The 17,042-nt window shown below is 50.0% G+C and overlaps 8 protein-coding genes across 8 annotated transcripts; 5 read left to right on the plus strand and 3 right to left on the minus strand.

Moving 5' to 3' along the window:
• The first annotated feature begins 11 nt into the window (after window positions 1–11).
• Window positions 12–1,634, plus strand: BDW43DRAFT_271383 (putative HIT finger domain protein). Its single transcript, XM_032041422.1, has 2 exons — window positions 12–299; window positions 365–1,634. The coding sequence occupies exons 1-2, from the start codon at window positions 32–34 to the stop codon at window positions 964–966; spliced, it is 870 nt and encodes a 289-aa protein (XP_031902078.1). The 5' UTR covers window positions 12–31; the 3' UTR covers window positions 967–1,634.
• A 27-nt stretch (window positions 1,635–1,661) lies between these two features.
• Window positions 1,662–3,715, minus strand: BDW43DRAFT_318514 (putative glycerol:H+ symporter (Gup1); the record flags this gene model as incomplete). Its single annotated transcript, XM_032048713.1, has 4 exons — window positions 1,662–2,660; window positions 2,708–3,277; window positions 3,339–3,406; window positions 3,457–3,715. The coding sequence occupies 4 exons, from the start codon at window positions 3,713–3,715 to the stop codon at window positions 1,662–1,664; spliced, it is 1,896 nt and encodes a 631-aa protein (XP_031902079.1).
• A 635-nt stretch (window positions 3,716–4,350) lies between these two features.
• On the plus strand, window positions 4,351–5,027 carry BDW43DRAFT_309612 (acylphosphatase; the record flags this gene model as incomplete). The annotated part of the gene is made up of 5 exons (XM_032046734.1): window positions 4,351–4,365; window positions 4,471–4,501; window positions 4,604–4,616; window positions 4,674–4,743; window positions 4,848–5,027. 5 exons carry the CDS (start codon window positions 4,351–4,353, stop codon window positions 5,025–5,027), a joined length of 309 nt encoding a protein of 102 aa, XP_031902080.1.
• A 1,255-nt stretch (window positions 5,028–6,282) lies between these two features.
• Window positions 6,283–7,404, plus strand: BDW43DRAFT_309613 (alternative oxidase; the record flags this gene model as incomplete). The annotated part of the gene is made up of 2 exons (XM_032046735.1): window positions 6,283–6,542; window positions 6,603–7,404. The coding sequence occupies 2 exons, from the start codon at window positions 6,283–6,285 to the stop codon at window positions 7,402–7,404; spliced, it is 1,062 nt and encodes a 353-aa protein (XP_031902081.1).
• A 304-nt stretch (window positions 7,405–7,708) lies between these two features.
• On the plus strand, window positions 7,709–10,586 carry BDW43DRAFT_42847 (uncharacterized protein). The gene has a single exon (XM_032050052.1). It carries the CDS (start codon window positions 8,340–8,342, stop codon window positions 9,861–9,863), a length of 1,524 nt encoding a protein of 507 aa, XP_031902082.1. The 5' UTR covers window positions 7,709–8,339; the 3' UTR covers window positions 9,864–10,586.
• A 1-nt stretch (window position 10,587) lies between these two features.
• On the plus strand, window positions 10,588–14,389 carry BDW43DRAFT_42848 (KAR9 family protein). Its single transcript, XM_032050053.1, has one exon. It carries the CDS (start codon window positions 11,059–11,061, stop codon window positions 14,344–14,346), a length of 3,288 nt encoding a protein of 1,095 aa, XP_031902083.1. The 5' UTR covers window positions 10,588–11,058; the 3' UTR covers window positions 14,347–14,389.
• A 284-nt stretch (window positions 14,390–14,673) lies between these two features.
• On the minus strand, window positions 14,674–15,503 carry BDW43DRAFT_299163 (GNAT family N-acetyltransferase; the record flags this gene model as incomplete). Its single annotated transcript, XM_032044683.1, has 3 exons — window positions 14,674–14,841; window positions 14,908–15,017; window positions 15,131–15,503. The coding sequence occupies 3 exons, from the start codon at window positions 15,501–15,503 to the stop codon at window positions 14,674–14,676; spliced, it is 651 nt and encodes a 216-aa protein (XP_031902084.1).
• A 322-nt stretch (window positions 15,504–15,825) lies between these two features.
• Window positions 15,826–16,844, minus strand: BDW43DRAFT_271394 (succinate dehydrogenase assembly factor 3). The gene is made up of 3 exons (XM_032041423.1): window positions 16,575–16,844; window positions 16,356–16,455; window positions 15,826–16,251 (listed from the first exon to the last, which is right to left on the minus strand). The coding sequence occupies exons 1-3, from the start codon at window positions 16,791–16,793 to the stop codon at window positions 16,169–16,171; spliced, it is 402 nt and encodes a 133-aa protein (XP_031902085.1). The 5' UTR covers window positions 16,794–16,844; the 3' UTR covers window positions 15,826–16,168.
• Window positions 16,845–17,042: the final 198 nt, after the last annotated feature.

Raw genomic sequence — 17,042 nt, forward strand, 5'->3', positions numbered from 1 at the left:
ACCAACTTTTTTTTGTTTCTTTGCACAAACAATGTACCACGTCGAACTCCTTCAGGGTGGGACAACTCACCTTACCCCCGGGTGGACCTATGTGCCTGACAGGGGCTTCGGTCCATCCAAAGCAGCCATCACGCCCACGGTCGGCCGGAAACGAGGCATTCGCGACCCTGGTGGCCGTGGAGACGTATCATCAAGACAAACCAATGCGATAATCCGCCATTTAGCGGAGCTAGACCGCGAGAACCACAAGGACGTCCACATTCCAATCCCAGTGAAACAAAAGGATGCAGCCGGAAGAGGTATGTATCTCAATCTTACCCGGGATGCGTTGATGTCGCTAGGAGTCTAACATGCCTTACACCAGGAACAAGAGGCAAAGTCACCTCAAACGTGCGCCGTATCCTCCAGTCCCAGAAGACCTTCCGAAACTATCTCGATGACGAAGAAGCCGCGCTAGCGCAAGCCCAATCAACGGCGCAGCGCCCCCCAGCCAACAAAATAACGAAACCATCATCATTACGAAGAAGTTCCACACCCGCTGCAACCCCGAGGCCTGAACCATCGCGTCAAAAGAAACAGCCCGCCACCGTCCCTGCGTCCCAGAGGGCGTCGACAACACCTGCGGAGACGCATGCAGAGCCACCCAGCGGAACTACAGAAGATGCGGAGAAGGAGCCAGAGAATAAGCAAGCACTCATTAAATCCGAGTATGACGATGACCCTCTCTTGAAATCCTATATCCCTTCTGCGCCGTCCGAGCGTATTATGCAGGCCCTTCTTGCTGAGCCGCCGTTGACGTATAATGCTTCTCGCGCCCGCCCGCCCGTAGCTGCAAAATCACAGCGATATTTCTGCTGCGTGTGCGGGTATTGGGGGAAAATTCGGTGCAAGAACTGTCATTCGCGGACTTGTGGATTGGATTGTTATAAACTTCATGAGGATTCGAGGTGTGGGGCGTTCTATTAGGCCGTTCAAGTGGCTTGGATAATCTGGAAGTACTTGCTGCAAGGTTACTATTCTTGCCTGAATCGCTATACCGGAAACGCCGAGTTTACTTCATTTGGACTGACTACACAGGCTTGGAATCCAGTCTGCTATCGCACAACCACGCGGAGTTGGGTAGCAAAGCATCCCTCGTTCCATTGTGATAAGGACCTCATAGAAGGCCCTGAGAGTTGCCACCGTCTGGCCACCATTAGAGCCATACTCAATTTGCTCCCCCCCTCCTCTCTGGGACTCCACCCCTTCTTTTGGAAGAGTTCACGCGACTAATCGAGTTCTTGCTAGATCCTATGGACTAGGATGGTAGATCGATGTGACTTGCTCGGTTGCACAAGAGGAAGTAAAGCGTCCATGTTCGTCAGATTATGGCCACCATAGCGTGTTCCTAGGATTTCTGAGTTTGTCTCATACAACTGGCCATCACAGCTGGCTGTATTTACTGGTCACCTGTATCACTCAGAGCCGTCAAACCAGGACAAACAGAGAAGGGGAGCTCAGAAATATGAACCAAAGCCCTAGGTCCCGCGTGCTGGGCCGCACATCTTATTCAAATCCGGACAATGTTCAACAAACAATGAGGAAATTACAGAGCTAATATTATACCCTAATGGAAATATTTGACTTTCGATTTTATGATGCTATACGTATATCTATGTAAATCAACACTTCAAGTTGATACCAGCTCGTAACTCCTCCTGACGAATCTCAAACATAACCTGTACTCCCACAAACAGCGCAGCACAGGCAGTAGCAAGATAAACCAGGCCAGAATAAGACCCCAGCATCTCAGAAAGCAGGCCTTGGATTCCATCCAAGCCCAGTGCAAACCCAATCAGATTAGCGATCATCATCATGAGAATGTTCCCTACCGCGCCAATGCCGCACAGGACGCGGTACGTATTGGGACGGGAGCGCCATTTGTGCGTGGGGAAGAGAAGAGTGGCGATGACTTCAGGGAGGACGAAGAGTGTAATGAGCCACCCCCACATGAGGAGGCGGAGGTTTATGTCGTGCCAGAGCGCAACAAAAGTGAAGACGATGAGGAAGTTGAAGATCTGGCGAGCTTTGGCGAAGAGCACAGAGGATGATTTGTTATCGTCGCCGCGTGCTCGGCCTCTTCCCCCGCCGAGGGGCACGTAGACATAGCGCACAATCCAGCGGTTGAATGAGCGGTGCCACGCGCGCCAGAAGGCGAATGCGGAGTAGTTGTTTGAGACACAACGGACCATATTCTCTGGAGGGTCAACGCCATCGACTAGGGCCCAAAGCCGGAAAAATCTCCATGGGATCAGAAGCTTTAGCCAGATGATGTGCAGGTTGAAGAAGCCCAGCATGCTGAGTTGGCCGGGGCTATACAACGACCAGTCCGGGTGTGCTTGAGAGATCGCGACAGCATAGATGAAATGGAGGATGAATTCCATGGCCAGCACGGTCAAAAAGAATCTGACAGCATACAGGGTGACACGGGATCTGGTGAGAGATAGTGGTGGAAATCTCTGTTGTGAGATATAGTCGTTGAATGTCAGGATGGGGCCAGCCAGATACAGTGGTGAATAAAGAACATATGCGACATAGTTGCGGCCATTGAAGGCAGACGGCTCTGCCGGGATGGTCACACGGTCACGCTCAGACAGTGCCGCGGGATCAGTTTGTTTCTTCTTATAACCGTTAGACATGAGTATAGTTTATGGAGGGAAAGGCCTACTTCAATGGGGCCAGAGGCTGGGTAATCGAGGCTCCAGTAGTAATCCAGGTTGAAGCTGATCTGTCGGAGGATCGTGACCTTGAACAGCACTTCCCATCTAGGCATGATACCTCCCAAGCTATCGAGATATCGGGCCCATAGGACCAAAGGGGCACTATCTGCCGAGGACACCAGCATGGTAGCCAGACGTTCAAAATGGTAGCCTGCACAGAGTTCGTTGGCAAACAGTGTCGCTATGTTGAATGTCCAGGTAGCCGCAGGTACATATCGTCGCGGGAGAGATTTCGCAATCCTATAGTTCACATATAATATACCGAGCACCTTTATAGCAGACACGCCATGGAGAGCAACGATAAAAACCACGGCAAAGTAGAAGTCGAACCATACCCGGCGGCGAAGCCGAGCGTCTCCCTGAGTCGTAACCGCATTGGTTTTTGAATTGGTGGGGGCTGTATCTACCGGCTGCACAAAACGCTCGTATACGCGACGGAGCAATGGATGGGTGACCAAAAGCACGAGCAGGTAGGGGATGTTATCGCGGAAACTGGAATACTGCGAATCTGAATTGTCCTGCCCACGAGGTGCAAGAATTAGCAACAGAGCACAGTATTATGCAAATGAATGCACCCACAACTTGGCGCCCAGCTATCCAACCAGGAGACAGTAGATGAGAGTACGCTGGGTAAGTTGGATGGCTCTCTAGTATCACAATCAGCGTTGGCCTCCTCTTTCGGCGCGAAATACCATACTCTGAGAGACTTCAATAACCGTTTTGAACATTAGTGGTACCGCGATTACAAAGACGACATAGTAAGTCCAGAACTCGGGCGTGCGCCATTTAGAAGGGGACGCATTGCTGGCAACTGCGTTTGCGCGGGCATCTTTGGCGGGAGCAGATCGCGTGTCAGCGGCGACAGCCTTGAGCGGAGTATTTGAAGAGACAATAAACCGAGTATCCAACGTATCCAGAGAATACAGCCCCCGGAACCAAGAGAGAATTGAAGTCATTTTAAACCAGCATTGCGTGGCCAAAGCCCCTCAGAAAAGCGTTGAGAGGAACTGATTGCGGAGAACAATATTTGGGAACAATCCGAGGATCTATTATTGGTTCAGGGGCGGGAAGCTGATTGGCGATAAGAAACATCACGGGTTTTCAGTGATCGGAGGGGATCAGGTGACCCGTCACTGAGACAAGCTGTACTTCTCTACTATTAGAAACAATGAATCTCGGATTGTTCAAGACTATGGAGAGACAGAGGGAAAGAGAGAGCGTCAGCCTGTCATACTATCTCTTAGAGTAAGAAGAAATATCTCAGGAGACTACCAACCTCTCTGAGTTTATATAATGACGTCAACCATCCGATAATCTAGAGCAACCAAGAGTATTGAAGAGAGTCATATCATAGCTCTTGCTTGGCTCAAGCTTACACTCCAACAGTGGACTCTTGTATCTGAACCCGATCTGGTCAAGTGCAACCCGTTTAGGTATAAATTTCCACTTTGGGTGACAGCTCAGATGACTAACCGACGACATCAACTGCTTGACATCTACAAGAGAACATCGAACCTCGATACCGTCATACACCAACGTAGATCAATTTCTATAGAAATTTGCGTCGGAGAGAAAGGATAAACATTACAACATGTCTGTTCAACGGGTATAGCCCCCTCCCGCCTTTTACCATGAAAAGACTATGATCCCGGCTTTCACCCTCCTACGTCATTTCTTTTAGTGCAAAAGTAGAGACTGATGTGTCACGCAGATAGCGTTCAAGGTCCATGGTACCGTTCAAGGTAAGTCTCGGTAATATAGTTGTCTTCGGTTGTTGATCTAAAGTATACAACGCTGTTTTGAAAAGTGAAACCCAGGATAGTTTACTAAAACAATACATCTAGGCGTCGGTTTCCGGTATGGTTCTATTAATCTGCTAAACAGTACAATATACTGAACGTTGTTATATCGCAGCGACTTTACACAGAAACGTGCAGCCGAGTTCGAACTGAAAGGCTGGGTAAAGAATACCCATTGTGGACGGGTTCGTACAGCTCCTTGTCTTTCCTTTTCTACTAGACAGAACCCTCTACTAAATATGAGGTGCCTAATTTACGTAACTCCTATCGGGACTAACAACATCACCAGGTTGAAGGGGAAGCCCAAGGAACTCCAGAGTCGATCCAAAAGTTGCTCAAGGAAATCAACAACGGGCCACGACTGGCGCATGTTGTTAAAGTGGAGAAGAGAGATCTTGCCGTGCAGGATGGTGAGACCCATTTCGGTGTTAAGCGGACCTCTGAGTCGGCTTTTGATGCTACGAAGTAAAAGTCTTTGTTTGTTTGTGGTTAGGTGGGAAATTGTTTGTTGAGCGTATGGATGTATGAATCAATACCGCCTACAGGTTTAGATTGTGAGGTACACACTAAGGTCCTCCCATATACTTTAAAATATGATTAAATATAGCAAATAATCATAGGATACAAGTGGTCATCCTTTCGCTGCAATGAATGCTCCGGGGTGTTGAGAGTGGCATCGACAGACGCTTAGTTTGCTCACCGAAGTTATTACTTTGCCTCCGAGCTATAACCTGCTCAAATCTTCTCAAGAGGCCTGGTGAATGTCTACTTAAGCTTACTTTGAGGTTGCTCTAAAAACATGCTGAACTCGTACGAGACGTATGGAAGTTCGCAAGGGCCTATTTATTATCTTTTCGGCCGGGAAGTATGAGGCTCATGATGTACCTCCACAATCTATATAAGTAGCTCGGGGTCTGCAGTACGTAAGGAGTTCACAACTAGGGCAAGACGCCGAGTAAGACTTGGGTAAGGAAAGTGACGTTAAGAGGTTTAGAGCCCGATAACCCAGAAGATCGGTCCCGAGTCCAACTCGGAGGTCAAGCTTCGGCATGGCCTTTGAGTCAGACGCCGTCCCGGTTTCAGCCGAGGTCACCTGCCGCCCCTACGTTATATTTTAAAAAACATAATCTGTATCCAGGTGTAAGATACAGAGTTTTGCCGCTCAATGCTCATACTCTTTCTCTACCATAGGGATAATGGGGAGACTTTTGGACTCGCTTTCACTTCAGCTGTAGAGAAAATACATGGTAATCCTGCTATAGAGTTTTTTGTCCGAAGGGTTAAGGTCTCGAGAACGCGTCGATAGTGAATACTTGCTTGTAATTTTAGTGTAACTTCTAGAACCTCGAAAAATTTTGGTTGCTCAGGGACCCCGCCAAGAAACCTGTTCCATATCTTGGGTTTCCTCTGAAAGGCATGTTCCAATTCCGTAAACGGATCTCAGAGCGTGTTCCCGGTGTGGCTCAGAGTCTTCGTAATTGTCAGCAAGCTCTGACTGGAAGATTTGCGACCTATGACTGTCTTTTGGCTTTGTCTGGTTCCGGCGCGATTCCGACTTTTGCCATATGCTCCTTTTTGAAGTAGACTATATAAATAGAGACAGTAGAGGCATAGCATCCCAGTATTCAATAAACAGCAAATCTTTTGTGATCAAGACCAAAGCTTTTTTACACTACCACAGAAATTCGAGATCATTAATCAAATCCCGATTCACATCTACTCCGATGAACTCGTTAACAGCAACCGTGCCCCTTAGGGCAGCTTCACTTCCAAAATCACATCTGTATCTCACAGCTCGAGGATACACGGGTATCGTGGCAACAGCTGGACTACGTTGTAGCAGTCCAATACTTGCCAACAAATATCATCACCAAACCACCAAGAGATTCATCTCATCGACACCTCAGACACAAACGAAGGAATTCTTTCCTCCTCCCAATGCTCCTCACATCAAGGAGGTGGAGACGGCTTGGGTCCATCCTGTGTAAGCATTCCTCGCCGCAAATACATTGGTCTGTATATCGGTGGGTGCTAACAATACTAGTTACACCGAAGAACAGATGCACCATGTCACAATAGCTCACCGAGAAACGAAAAACTGGGCTGACTGGGTGGCACTTGGGACCGTTCGGTTGCTCCGATGGGGTATGGACCTTGTCACTGGATACCGACATCCTACCCCGGGCAAGGAACATGAGGCCAAGTTCCAGATGACCGAACAGAAATGGCTCACCCGATTCATTTTCTTGGAGAGTGTTGCCGGAGTGCCAGGGATGGTTGGAGGCATGTTGCGACATCTCAGGAGCTTGAGACGGATGAAGAGGGACAATGGATGGATCGAAACTCTACTCGAAGAGGCATATAATGAGCGCATGCATTTGCTTACGTTCTTGAAACTCGCCGAGCCCGGATGGTTCATGCGCCTCATGGTCCTTGGCGCTCAGGGAGTCTTCTTCAACGGCTTTTTCATCTCCTACCTGATGTCGCCGCGTATCTGCCACCGGTTCGTAGGTTACCTTGAAGAGGAGGCGGTGATCACCTACACTCGAGCGATTAAAGATATCGACAACGGAAAGCTCCCCAAGTGGACGAGCCTGGAAGCCCCTGAGATTGCCGTTCAATACTGGAAGATGCCCGAGGGCCAGCGAACTATGAAGGACCTGCTGATGTATGTCCGCGCCGATGAGGCGAAGCACCGCGAAGTGAACCACACGCTAGGAAACTTGGACCAGGGTGCAGACCCAAATCCATACTCGGTCAAGTACAAGGACCCGAGTAAGGCGCATCCTGGTAAGGGCATTGCGAATCTGAAAGCAACGGGATGGGAGAGAGAAGAGGTGATCTGATTGTCGTCGTCCGATTGTCGAATGCATAAGATGTTGACAAAAAAAAGAATCTTTTCTTTTATTTCTCAGGCACTAGCAGGACTGGTTGTGCGGGAAACAATGTTTTACTATGGGCATTATACATGAACGGCGTATTTCTTTGGCAAGCACATATTGGGATGGGAATATCCATAGTTGTTGTATATATTATTAGTATAGATCTCCGCTTCTTGGAACATTTCTGCAATTCAGAGTCATTTCAATTTTGAGTTCATTCATATAAATGAAACGCCGAACAGCAGTGCACAGAGAAACAATGGGAATAAAATGGTACGTTATAGTGTTGATCTGTGTTGATGGAAAATATGGTTGAAATCCGGGGCGTTCAGGTACGGACCCGCCCTAAACCCCAATAGGCTTAGTGCCAAGGAGGTAAACCGAAAGATGCCAAAGATGATACTCGTTGAGATCCTTGGTTCGGCTGGATGAATTAGGGAAAATTGGGAATCAAAACAACTCGACAGGAATATCCCAAGCGCCAGGGGCTCCCTGGGTTATCCGAAAAAAAGGCGTGACGCGAGATTGATCTATTAATACCATCACTGCCGAGGAGGTAATTAATCTACTATGTAAGAAGACGTGTTAAAGGCGCTATCGACCCGCTTCCCCTTTTAGTGGGAAAAAGTGCCCCCCTTTCGAACTTCCAGAGAATTGTTCTCTCCGCCGATCGATCACCTTCACAAATCCAACCGAGGAGTGATCCCTATTTTTATTAAACCGTTTGACCGTTGTCGACCCGACGACCACCTGTCCTTTCCTGCTTGGGTTTGAGAGATATCATTTTCTCTTACTATCAGATCGGTGTCTTTCCTTGCATTACTCCCAGATCTATATATTCTTCGTCAGTGTAGCACATACCCCCCCGAAAAGAGCCAGCGCATTAGATCCACGCGATCATGGATGAGTCTATCGAGTCCGAGTCCGTCGCCCCTCCTGTCCGTGCCTCTTCACCCTCGCCATTCATCATCCCGACGCCTGCTCTCTCCTCCTCGTGTCCTTCCCCGGACCGTACCGTTTCCACTGTTTCGACCCTTTCATCCCGCTCCGTTTCGTCTGCCACTTCCGCCGATGCCAGGTCTTCCGTGTCGACCGTCTCCTCACGGAGACGAGGATACATCCGACCCCAGGGGGCCGAGTTCGCTGAATCGGCCAGACACCGCGAGAGTGTGATGAGCTTGGGCAGTATAGCTCACCTGCAGTATTACTTTGCCCGGACAGGCTTGCTGGAAGGCAAAGGCGGCCACGCTCGGGAGTGGAAAAAGAAGCAGAAGCCGGAAGACATTCCACGACTGCTCCTCACGCCAAACGCTCGCTTCATCGAGGATCTGACCGAGAGCCCCACGGAAGAGACCTCGGATCCCGCCGAGGAGGAATTCGATGAGCACGAGGTAATGCTGCCTCCCACCGTGAGCACCTATAGCGTGAAAACGTTTCACATTCCGCCGCCGCCAGATATCGGCGCCCTACGAAAGGACCTGCTAGACGCGTTGAACAAAGCGGGAAAGAGCATGGAGACGATCGGATCCCAGAAGGAACCACCTCGAAACATGAAGTCCCCACGTATCAATGTAGACGAACTTCCCGACATAGGGGACGTGACGAGCAAGACGCTGACCGGGGCGACTCCCTTGGGCTGGCATGAGGCCCAGGGCATGCAAATATTGGATGTCGTTACCCTTGCCATTCGGGCTGCCAGGATTTACTATACCGCCCACGAGCGCCCGGAGCGACTGGCGTCGATCAAGAGTGAGCGGGAAATCCGACAGGAACTATTCGACATGCTGGAGGTTTTGAAACGATGGGCCTCACGTAATTTTACCGGTGGACTCCGGGACGACGAGCGATCGTCGATCATGGGTTGGATGTCCAATGTGCGCAGCATGCTGGCCCAAGAGGTGCGTATGGAGGAGTCGGAAGCCCAAGAGCGACAGGGATGGGCTTGGGCACGTGGCGACTGGACTGGGAAAGAGAGGGCGCGCGAGGAGGCCTTCCTGCGTAGTTTGCTGGAGACGGGTTCACTGCCAACATGGACCTCCCTAGAGGGCCAGGCTCTCCCGACTCCAATGCTTGAGTGGTTCCGAGACGGCCGTGGTCTCGTCCGAATACATAACCAGGCCGTTAAGAAATCCAAGAGACCATTCTGCGAAATCAAATCTTTCCACGAGGACGTCGCCAAACCTTACCGGCGGGCGGATAACCTTCGGTACTGGATCAAGGCGGCTGAGATACGATGGGAGACGAAGTTAGAAATGGATGTGATGGGGGTGGTCTACGGGAATAGTGATGAGGCTTGGAGAAAGTTTGACACTGCCCTCCTTACTTGGTGCAAGGCAGTGCGCGAGGAGCTGATGCGAGATTGGAGGGAGCCTGATCGAGGGAATGCCGATGCCATCCCCCTGCATGACGAGTTGGCAGTTTGACCCTGCGTGAGGAGAAGTATGAAGGAGAGTTTTGGTACCTGATGGCTGGGACCACGTAGTACGTTTTGCTTGATGTGCACTTTGATACCCCTTACTTGCTTGAGACTTGCTTGCTATGTGGGAGTTTTTTCACTTTACTTTTTAATTCTCTTCTCTGGTGATTTATTTTTTCTTCTTTTCTTTCTTTTTTTGGCTATTTTGTTTGGAATAAACTTTTACTTTCTTGATGGGGGTGACTTGGTATTAATATTTGATATGCCTAAATGACTGACATCATCTTTTTGGGGGATTTATTTGGGTTTCAAACGGATTGGAGTGGAATGGGATTGGGCTGTACTGTACTATACTGTACATAAGGAGTGGAACGGTACCACACTTTGGAATTTACATACCATGGGGGGTTTTTTTTTCCCGACTGGCTGTTTGGGGAATACATGTGAAGAAACCCAAGGAACTCATTACCACTCAAGTTAGCAACCAAACTAGAAAGAGAAAGAAAAATAGCATCATGTATCGGCAAACCCGTCCCTTTTTCCACCGACTCGAAAAGGGGAGCTTGCCGGGAAAAGGGAAGAAATAGGTAGTATTCACTTATTCAGTTGGGGCTAGTGGTGTTCTCCTGAAAGGACGATCCAAAACGGCGTCCGGAAAACAAGGGAGGAGAGAGAAAGTGTAGTAATTTAGTAATTTCAAATTTCTCTTCTCTCTTTTTTAAGGTTCCCTCCGCCGCCAGATTACCCGCTGCCCAAAAAAACCAAAGCCAAAAACAATACCAAGTCAACAACTAACTTATCATGTAGCTGATCATCTCCTTGATTGAAAAGCACTTGGTCGATTCCCTCTCTCTCTTCGAACTTGCAGAAAAAAAGAGAGAAACAAACAGAAAAAAAAAAAAAAAAAAAAAAAAAAAAAAAAAAAAAAAAAAGAACAGAACTAACTAGTGACTGGCTTACTTGTCTCTTGTTCATTTCAATTTATACTACTACTTCTACAGACCAGACAACAAAGCGAACAGGGTGGTCAAATTAGAAAGGGGGCCGCCGTGCATACCAACAATCCCTCCCCCAAGGCCCGAGAAACGCCCAACGAGCGTTGATTTGCTCCAACCACATTCTACGCTATCTTTCCCTAGTCTTTTCCACTACTGCAACGCAACAAACAGACCAGGGCGGTCGCCCCCCCGTCAATCCGTGCCATGTTCACCACGTCGACTGTCACAACTACGCCCACCCACCCGGATACCGGTCCTCACACGCCCACGACCTCGTCCTTATCGCACCTGTTCTCGTCCCCTCCACCCCCTCCACCTCCCGCAGTCTCCGTCTCGCCCCCAGAGCATTCACCACCTCGACAAATCAAGTCGAAATCATCCCTGCGAAGTCTACGGAGTCTCGGGAGTAGCCTTCACGACGACGACCTTGACGACTATCAAGAACATCCCGGTTCAGACAAATCCCTTATTCGCCCATCTATTCTGCGTCGCTTGTCTCCTGGATTAGCAGCTCGCGTCAAATTGTTAGATGGGAGCAATAAGTCTACGACTGCTACCCGCAGCCCAGGTGCTGTAGGTCGGATACCCCAGGAGCACATCAAGGAGTTAGACAACCTTCACAAAGACCTGTCGATCAAGATCGAAAAGAGAGGCCGGTCGTGGAATGCGGTTCATTTTGGCGGTAGAGGCAAACGACCACAACAGAGGGTGTCGAACCACTTAGAAGTTCACGACTCGGACGGAGAAGTGGCTTCGCCAGTGGGATCAGAACCGGTGGAACCTGCCCGAGATAGTTCCACGTCGGTCACCCATCGAAACCCTGTCGAAGAGCCTGCAGAACACCTCGACGAATACCCTGTCCAATACCCCATCGAAGGCGACATCGAACACCCTGCCCAACTTCCTATCGAAGACCCCATTGACGACCGCATCGAATACTCTGACCAATCCCCGGTCCAAGATCACATCGAAGATTCTGTCAGAGAAAGCCCTGTGGATCAAACGTCAGACACGAGCCCAGCGGAAGACGTGCAGGGCCTAGAACAAGCTCCAGTGGAAGAAGGCCCAGTGGTCATGGCTGCCGTTGCGTCCCGTCCAGCGCCAGTCGAATCATATACGCAAGATCAACATGAGCAGACGGATTTCGAGAAGTACCTGCAAAGTACCAGTGATAATGAAGCAGAGCGCCCCCCTCCCCCTCCACCTAAGGACTCGCCGCGTCCACCGTCGGCCAACTCATCAAACGTACAATCCTTCTTCAATCCCCATGGCCTACAGCGCGCCGACTCCATATACTCTTTCTCTCGTGCTTCCTTCAGCCACCAGCTAACCCAGCTCACCTCCATCCCGCTGCCCCAACCGTCAACCCTAGAAGCCAGCATTGCCGCGATCCCAACCGCCTCGTCCGCCGTCAAAGCCCTCACAGGATCTGCAGAGCAAATCCAGATATGGATCAAGAAGGCGTCCGATGTGTTAAGTGGTCTGGATGCGGAGGACGAAGTAGAGTGGGCGGCGGCAGGAGGGCGAGAGGGGTTAGACGGGATCGATAAGGCAATCACACGGTTCGAGGGTCTGATGAACGTTTATGTGAAAGCCATTGAACGCGTCCAACTTCGAGACGACATCGGCGACGTGACTGCGGACAGCCTGAAGACGATCGTGATTCAGATGGATAGCATACTGCAGAGCTGGGCAGACATCAAAAACCGGCTAAGAAATGTCAAGGAACAAGTGGAGTTGGCCATGGAATGGGAGGAGCTTTGGAATACCGTTTTGGGAGATGTTGGCGCCGAGGTAGAGAACCTGAGCCGACTACTCTTCGAAATCGAAGAGAAGCGACATAGCAACCTGGCGGCGAATGCATGGTCCGTCGACCAGGAGCCGAGTAACTCTGGTCTCGATATTAGCGAGTTGGAGACGATCGTCGAGGAAACTCCAAGCAACGGCGGCAGCAACCGACACAGTATTCTTTTCGACGCGCCGCCGACCCTGGACACCCCACTCATTCAGACTCCCCAAGATGACTCGGAGCATGCGGATCTCATCGCTGTATTTGCCCGAATACAACCCTTGCGAGCATCGCTAGCGTTCTTGCCCATGCGGTTGTCCATGTTCCAGTGCCGAGCTGAAAGGGTCTTCCCGAGCGCCTGTGCAGTGATAGAGGAGCGCCGAAAAAGGCTAGAGAAGAGCTACAAGGCCATTGAGGCAGACGCGGAAGCTCTACGGAAGGAGCTCAGTGAAGACCGGTGGGTTCTCGTTTTCCGCAATGCTGGTATGCAGGCGCGGAAAATGTTCCTCTCCGTTGAACGGAGTATTTCGAAGTTGCAAGAAGGCCTTGAAATAGGCGCTCATCTGCATAACCCAGCGGGGCTAGCGAAGCGAGTCGAGAGTTACGAGGCGAAAAAGCAACATTACATCCCTGCGATTGAGCGAGTGATCTCCCTCATCGAAAAGGGTGTGAAAGATCAACTAACTGTGAACGGCGAGACCGTGAATCTCCTGTCGGACATGGCATCGAGGATGGATGCGTTGAAGAGGAGCGTGGAGGTGATGGATTCATCGTTAACGGAATACAACGTGGCCCCGGGCCAGCACTTGCGCGACTCCATATCGACCATTGTCACGATGGACAGTCCAGCTACAGGCAGCGTTATTGGCACCCCCGGCAGCTCCCCACCTTCGTCTGTTGTCATGACCCCGGCCAACGGCAAAGGCTCGGCTGCCTCTCTAGGAAGTTCTAGCAGACGGGGCAGTTCGGTCGGCTCAGTTGCCCGCACCACGTTGTCCAAGGTTCGACGGTACTCCGGGATACCTCAAGCCACGGCTACGCTGACTAGCAAGAAATCGTCGCTTCCGAAACCTACACACACTGCCCAAACGCCCTCCAAGCCAAGTGGCTTATATACACCGACCCCAGCTGCAAAGAAGGTGCCACGTCCTCCGCCTCCACCTCCCACAGACAACCGCCCGCGTTGGAGCTCTAATGTGAACACCAACGATCTTGATGTTGGCCATATCTACAGATCGGCCACACCATCCCGTAAGACCTCAGCTCAAAGCCGCACTCCTCGTCCGTTGTCAACCATGTCTCGTCGGGATCTTTCTCCTGCTCCATCGACAGCACGGTCCTCCAGTCGAGTCTCCAGCCGGCTTGCCTCCCGCAGCCCCAACCGCACAGGTTCTCCCACACCTAATCGTTCCCTCCTCGATCCCCCGCCGTACAGCAAGCTTCGCCGGCCACCAGGGATGGAAGCCATCAATAATACCCCTCGAAATCGGCAAAGCTTTGCCGGGATGTCGTTTAGTCGCAGTATCTCCCATGACTATAGCCGCGGCCTACTCAGTCCCACCAAGGCCGACCGCCCGGGCACCGCTCTGGGGCACTCGAGCAGTCGTCGTATCAGCTTGCTTCCTTTGCCGAAAAATAAGACAGGCCGGGATAGCAGTGCGGGCACTCGCAGCAAGCTCAGTGAACGTCCACCGTGGCGGTAACCTGCCTCGGATCTCCCTGCAGTTCGACCCTTGAAGAAATCATTTGCATCATCAGCAGTTTTTTTTTTTTTTTCATTCTGTTTTCATGTACTATTTGACTTGATACTATCATATTTATTGACCCTGTATTATGTGCATTGCGGTTCGGGTACTTTGTGGTGTCGCCATATACCATATCGTTTGAGGGACAGACCGGTTTACTTGATTCCCCACTCGCATTGTGATTGTGATTAGCGTTTAGGCCAGGTGCATGGTGTATCAATGGATCTATTCTATCTATATATTTTACATTACGTCTCGAGTCATCGTCTTCTTTGCATATCCAATCTAAGCCAAGTCCCGACCAATGATCAACGCATCCACCAACTCCGAGCTATTGGCCAGCCGTGCTGCACCAGGCACGCGCCCAATGACTTTGAAACCCAGCCTCTCCCAGATCTTGACCGATGCGACATTGTTTTCAAAGACCAGATTGAAAACCGAGTATTTGTAGCCCTAATTCAGGTCAACACCCGCTGAACACATACCACCCGAAGGGGAACAGAGCACCATCAAACTCACCAGCTTGGGCGCAAAATCCAAATACGTCTCCCCCATCACAATACCAACACCGCGATTCCTTGCAGCAACTGTTGTCAAAAATCCGGCATTGCAGACATGCGAACACCGACCTAGTACACCTTGATCAGCACTTACTCACCCCTCCTACAACAAAAATATAGCAATAAAAAGAAAAGAAAAACATAAATAAATGAAAGGAAAAGACGAGGAAAGTGGAGCAGACCAGGATAATTAGGCTTGATATAAAACGTTCCCAGGCACTCCTTCTCCCAATCCCGCCCCTCTCTCAAACCCTCCTCCTCCCCGAGAACCGCCACTACCGCAAACGTCCCAAACCAGTACTCTGCGAACCGATCCAACGCCATCGGCTCCTCCATGGGATACGTGCAGCCGGCCTTGATCTCCTCGCTGAATTCCTGGTGCAGGAGGGCCACCAGGTCAGCGGGGATGCTTTGGGGTCCGTTTGCGACGGGGTAGAGGGTTACGGGGGAGCCATCTTTCAATTGAGCTTTGCGGTGGGTTAGGGTTTTGGAAGATTGGAGGGAGGCATGTGGAGGGGGAATCTTGTTGTTGGGGTCTTCGAGGATGGAGGGCATTTTCTTCTTCTCCTTCTTCTCCTTCTTCTTCTTCTTCTTCTCTTTTGCTTTAATGTTTCTTGTTCTTTTCTGTGATCTTGGTTTTACTTGGGAATGAATTGAATGTATTTAAAGGGAAGTTCTGATAAAGTATTCTGGGGTATAAAAGTTTAAGTTTATAACTAGCACCGTGGGTGCTTAGTCAGTAGGCTTGTCTTTGTTAGGGCGTGGGAAGTGAAGTGATTGGCTCCGTTTAGGGTATGTGCAGCTGCCGGGTTTGCAGATAACTTTCTTTTATCCTAGATTAAGCATCTTAGATTATCGATCGATGCAACGGGCTCTCCTACAGTTGCATATGTATATGTATATCACCCTTACATAGACCATACCTAGACAAATGGGTATGTACATCTATAAACGCTGCCCTATTAATACATTCTATAATACATCGAACCCTTCGTTATCATGCATGATCGTCGCATGCATACTTGATATACCCAACACGGTGCCGTGTACGGGTTATCCATAGACACGCGACTTCAAATGACTCGGCCATGACACGCTCCGCTATAACAAATATAAATATGCCGAAGCAAACGGTCCGGTTTCAGCCACAGGCCCGGATATCACCGTGCCCAAGAACCTCCAATCCCAACGAAAGACGTCACGCACGAAGAACATCTCATTCACTCCTTCCCTTCCCCTTCTCCTTCCCCATCCTTATTCTTAATCGCATTCATAAGCTCATAAAGCTGCCCAATCTGCTGATCTACCCATATCATATCCATTAGAACCTCGTGTTGTGTTTATGGTCTAGCTTCGCTGCCCTCGCCAACGATAATCCTCGCAGAAAAGGGACAAAAAAAGACATACCACTCATCTTATCCAACTTTCCCTTATCCAATTTCTCCCCTACCCAGGTATCCCCCTCAAGTTTCTGCGCGTATAACTGCCACTCCGTCAAAAACCCAATCTACACCCACAACCAATACAATTAGCCTGGAACTTCTCCCCATACGCACCAAGGTCCATATATATCTACGCATAACAACAGCAGATAGATATATATAGATCAGGGGAAGAAAAACATACAATATGCAACGGATTCTCGACGTTCTTGTGAGCCCGGAACTCGGCTTTTAGGTATGAGTCGCCGAGGATGCGCATCTCGGGGTCGAGCTTCTTGCGGTGGACGCGGAGGATGCGGCGATAGAGTTGGAGGGGGGGGAGGAGGGCGAGGGCTTCGCTGAGGCTGGATTTTGAGCCTAGGTTGGTGGGCGTGGCCATTAGGAGGCGGGAGGGGGCGCGCATTTTGGGGAATTCTTTTTTTTTCTGAGAGGGGAGGGTTGAATTGGAGAGACGTAGTTTGTATGGTATGTATGTACTTTTAAATTGGATGATGGTGATGGTATTGCCGCGGTTCAAGCGGAGGGCGGAGAGGGATTGGCGAATCAGGGGAGTGGGATTTGCATGCGGCGGGAGGGATTGATTTTATCGGGTTAATCATATCTATCGATTGATAGAAATTCATTGTGATACATAGTACATATATATGTACAT

Source organism: Aspergillus alliaceus (assembly GCF_009176365.1).
Source record: "Aspergillus alliaceus strain CBS 536.65 unplaced genomic scaffold BDW43scaffold_13, whole genome shotgun sequence".
Taxonomy (NCBI): Eukaryota; Fungi; Ascomycota; class Eurotiomycetes; order Eurotiales; family Aspergillaceae; genus Aspergillus; species Aspergillus alliaceus.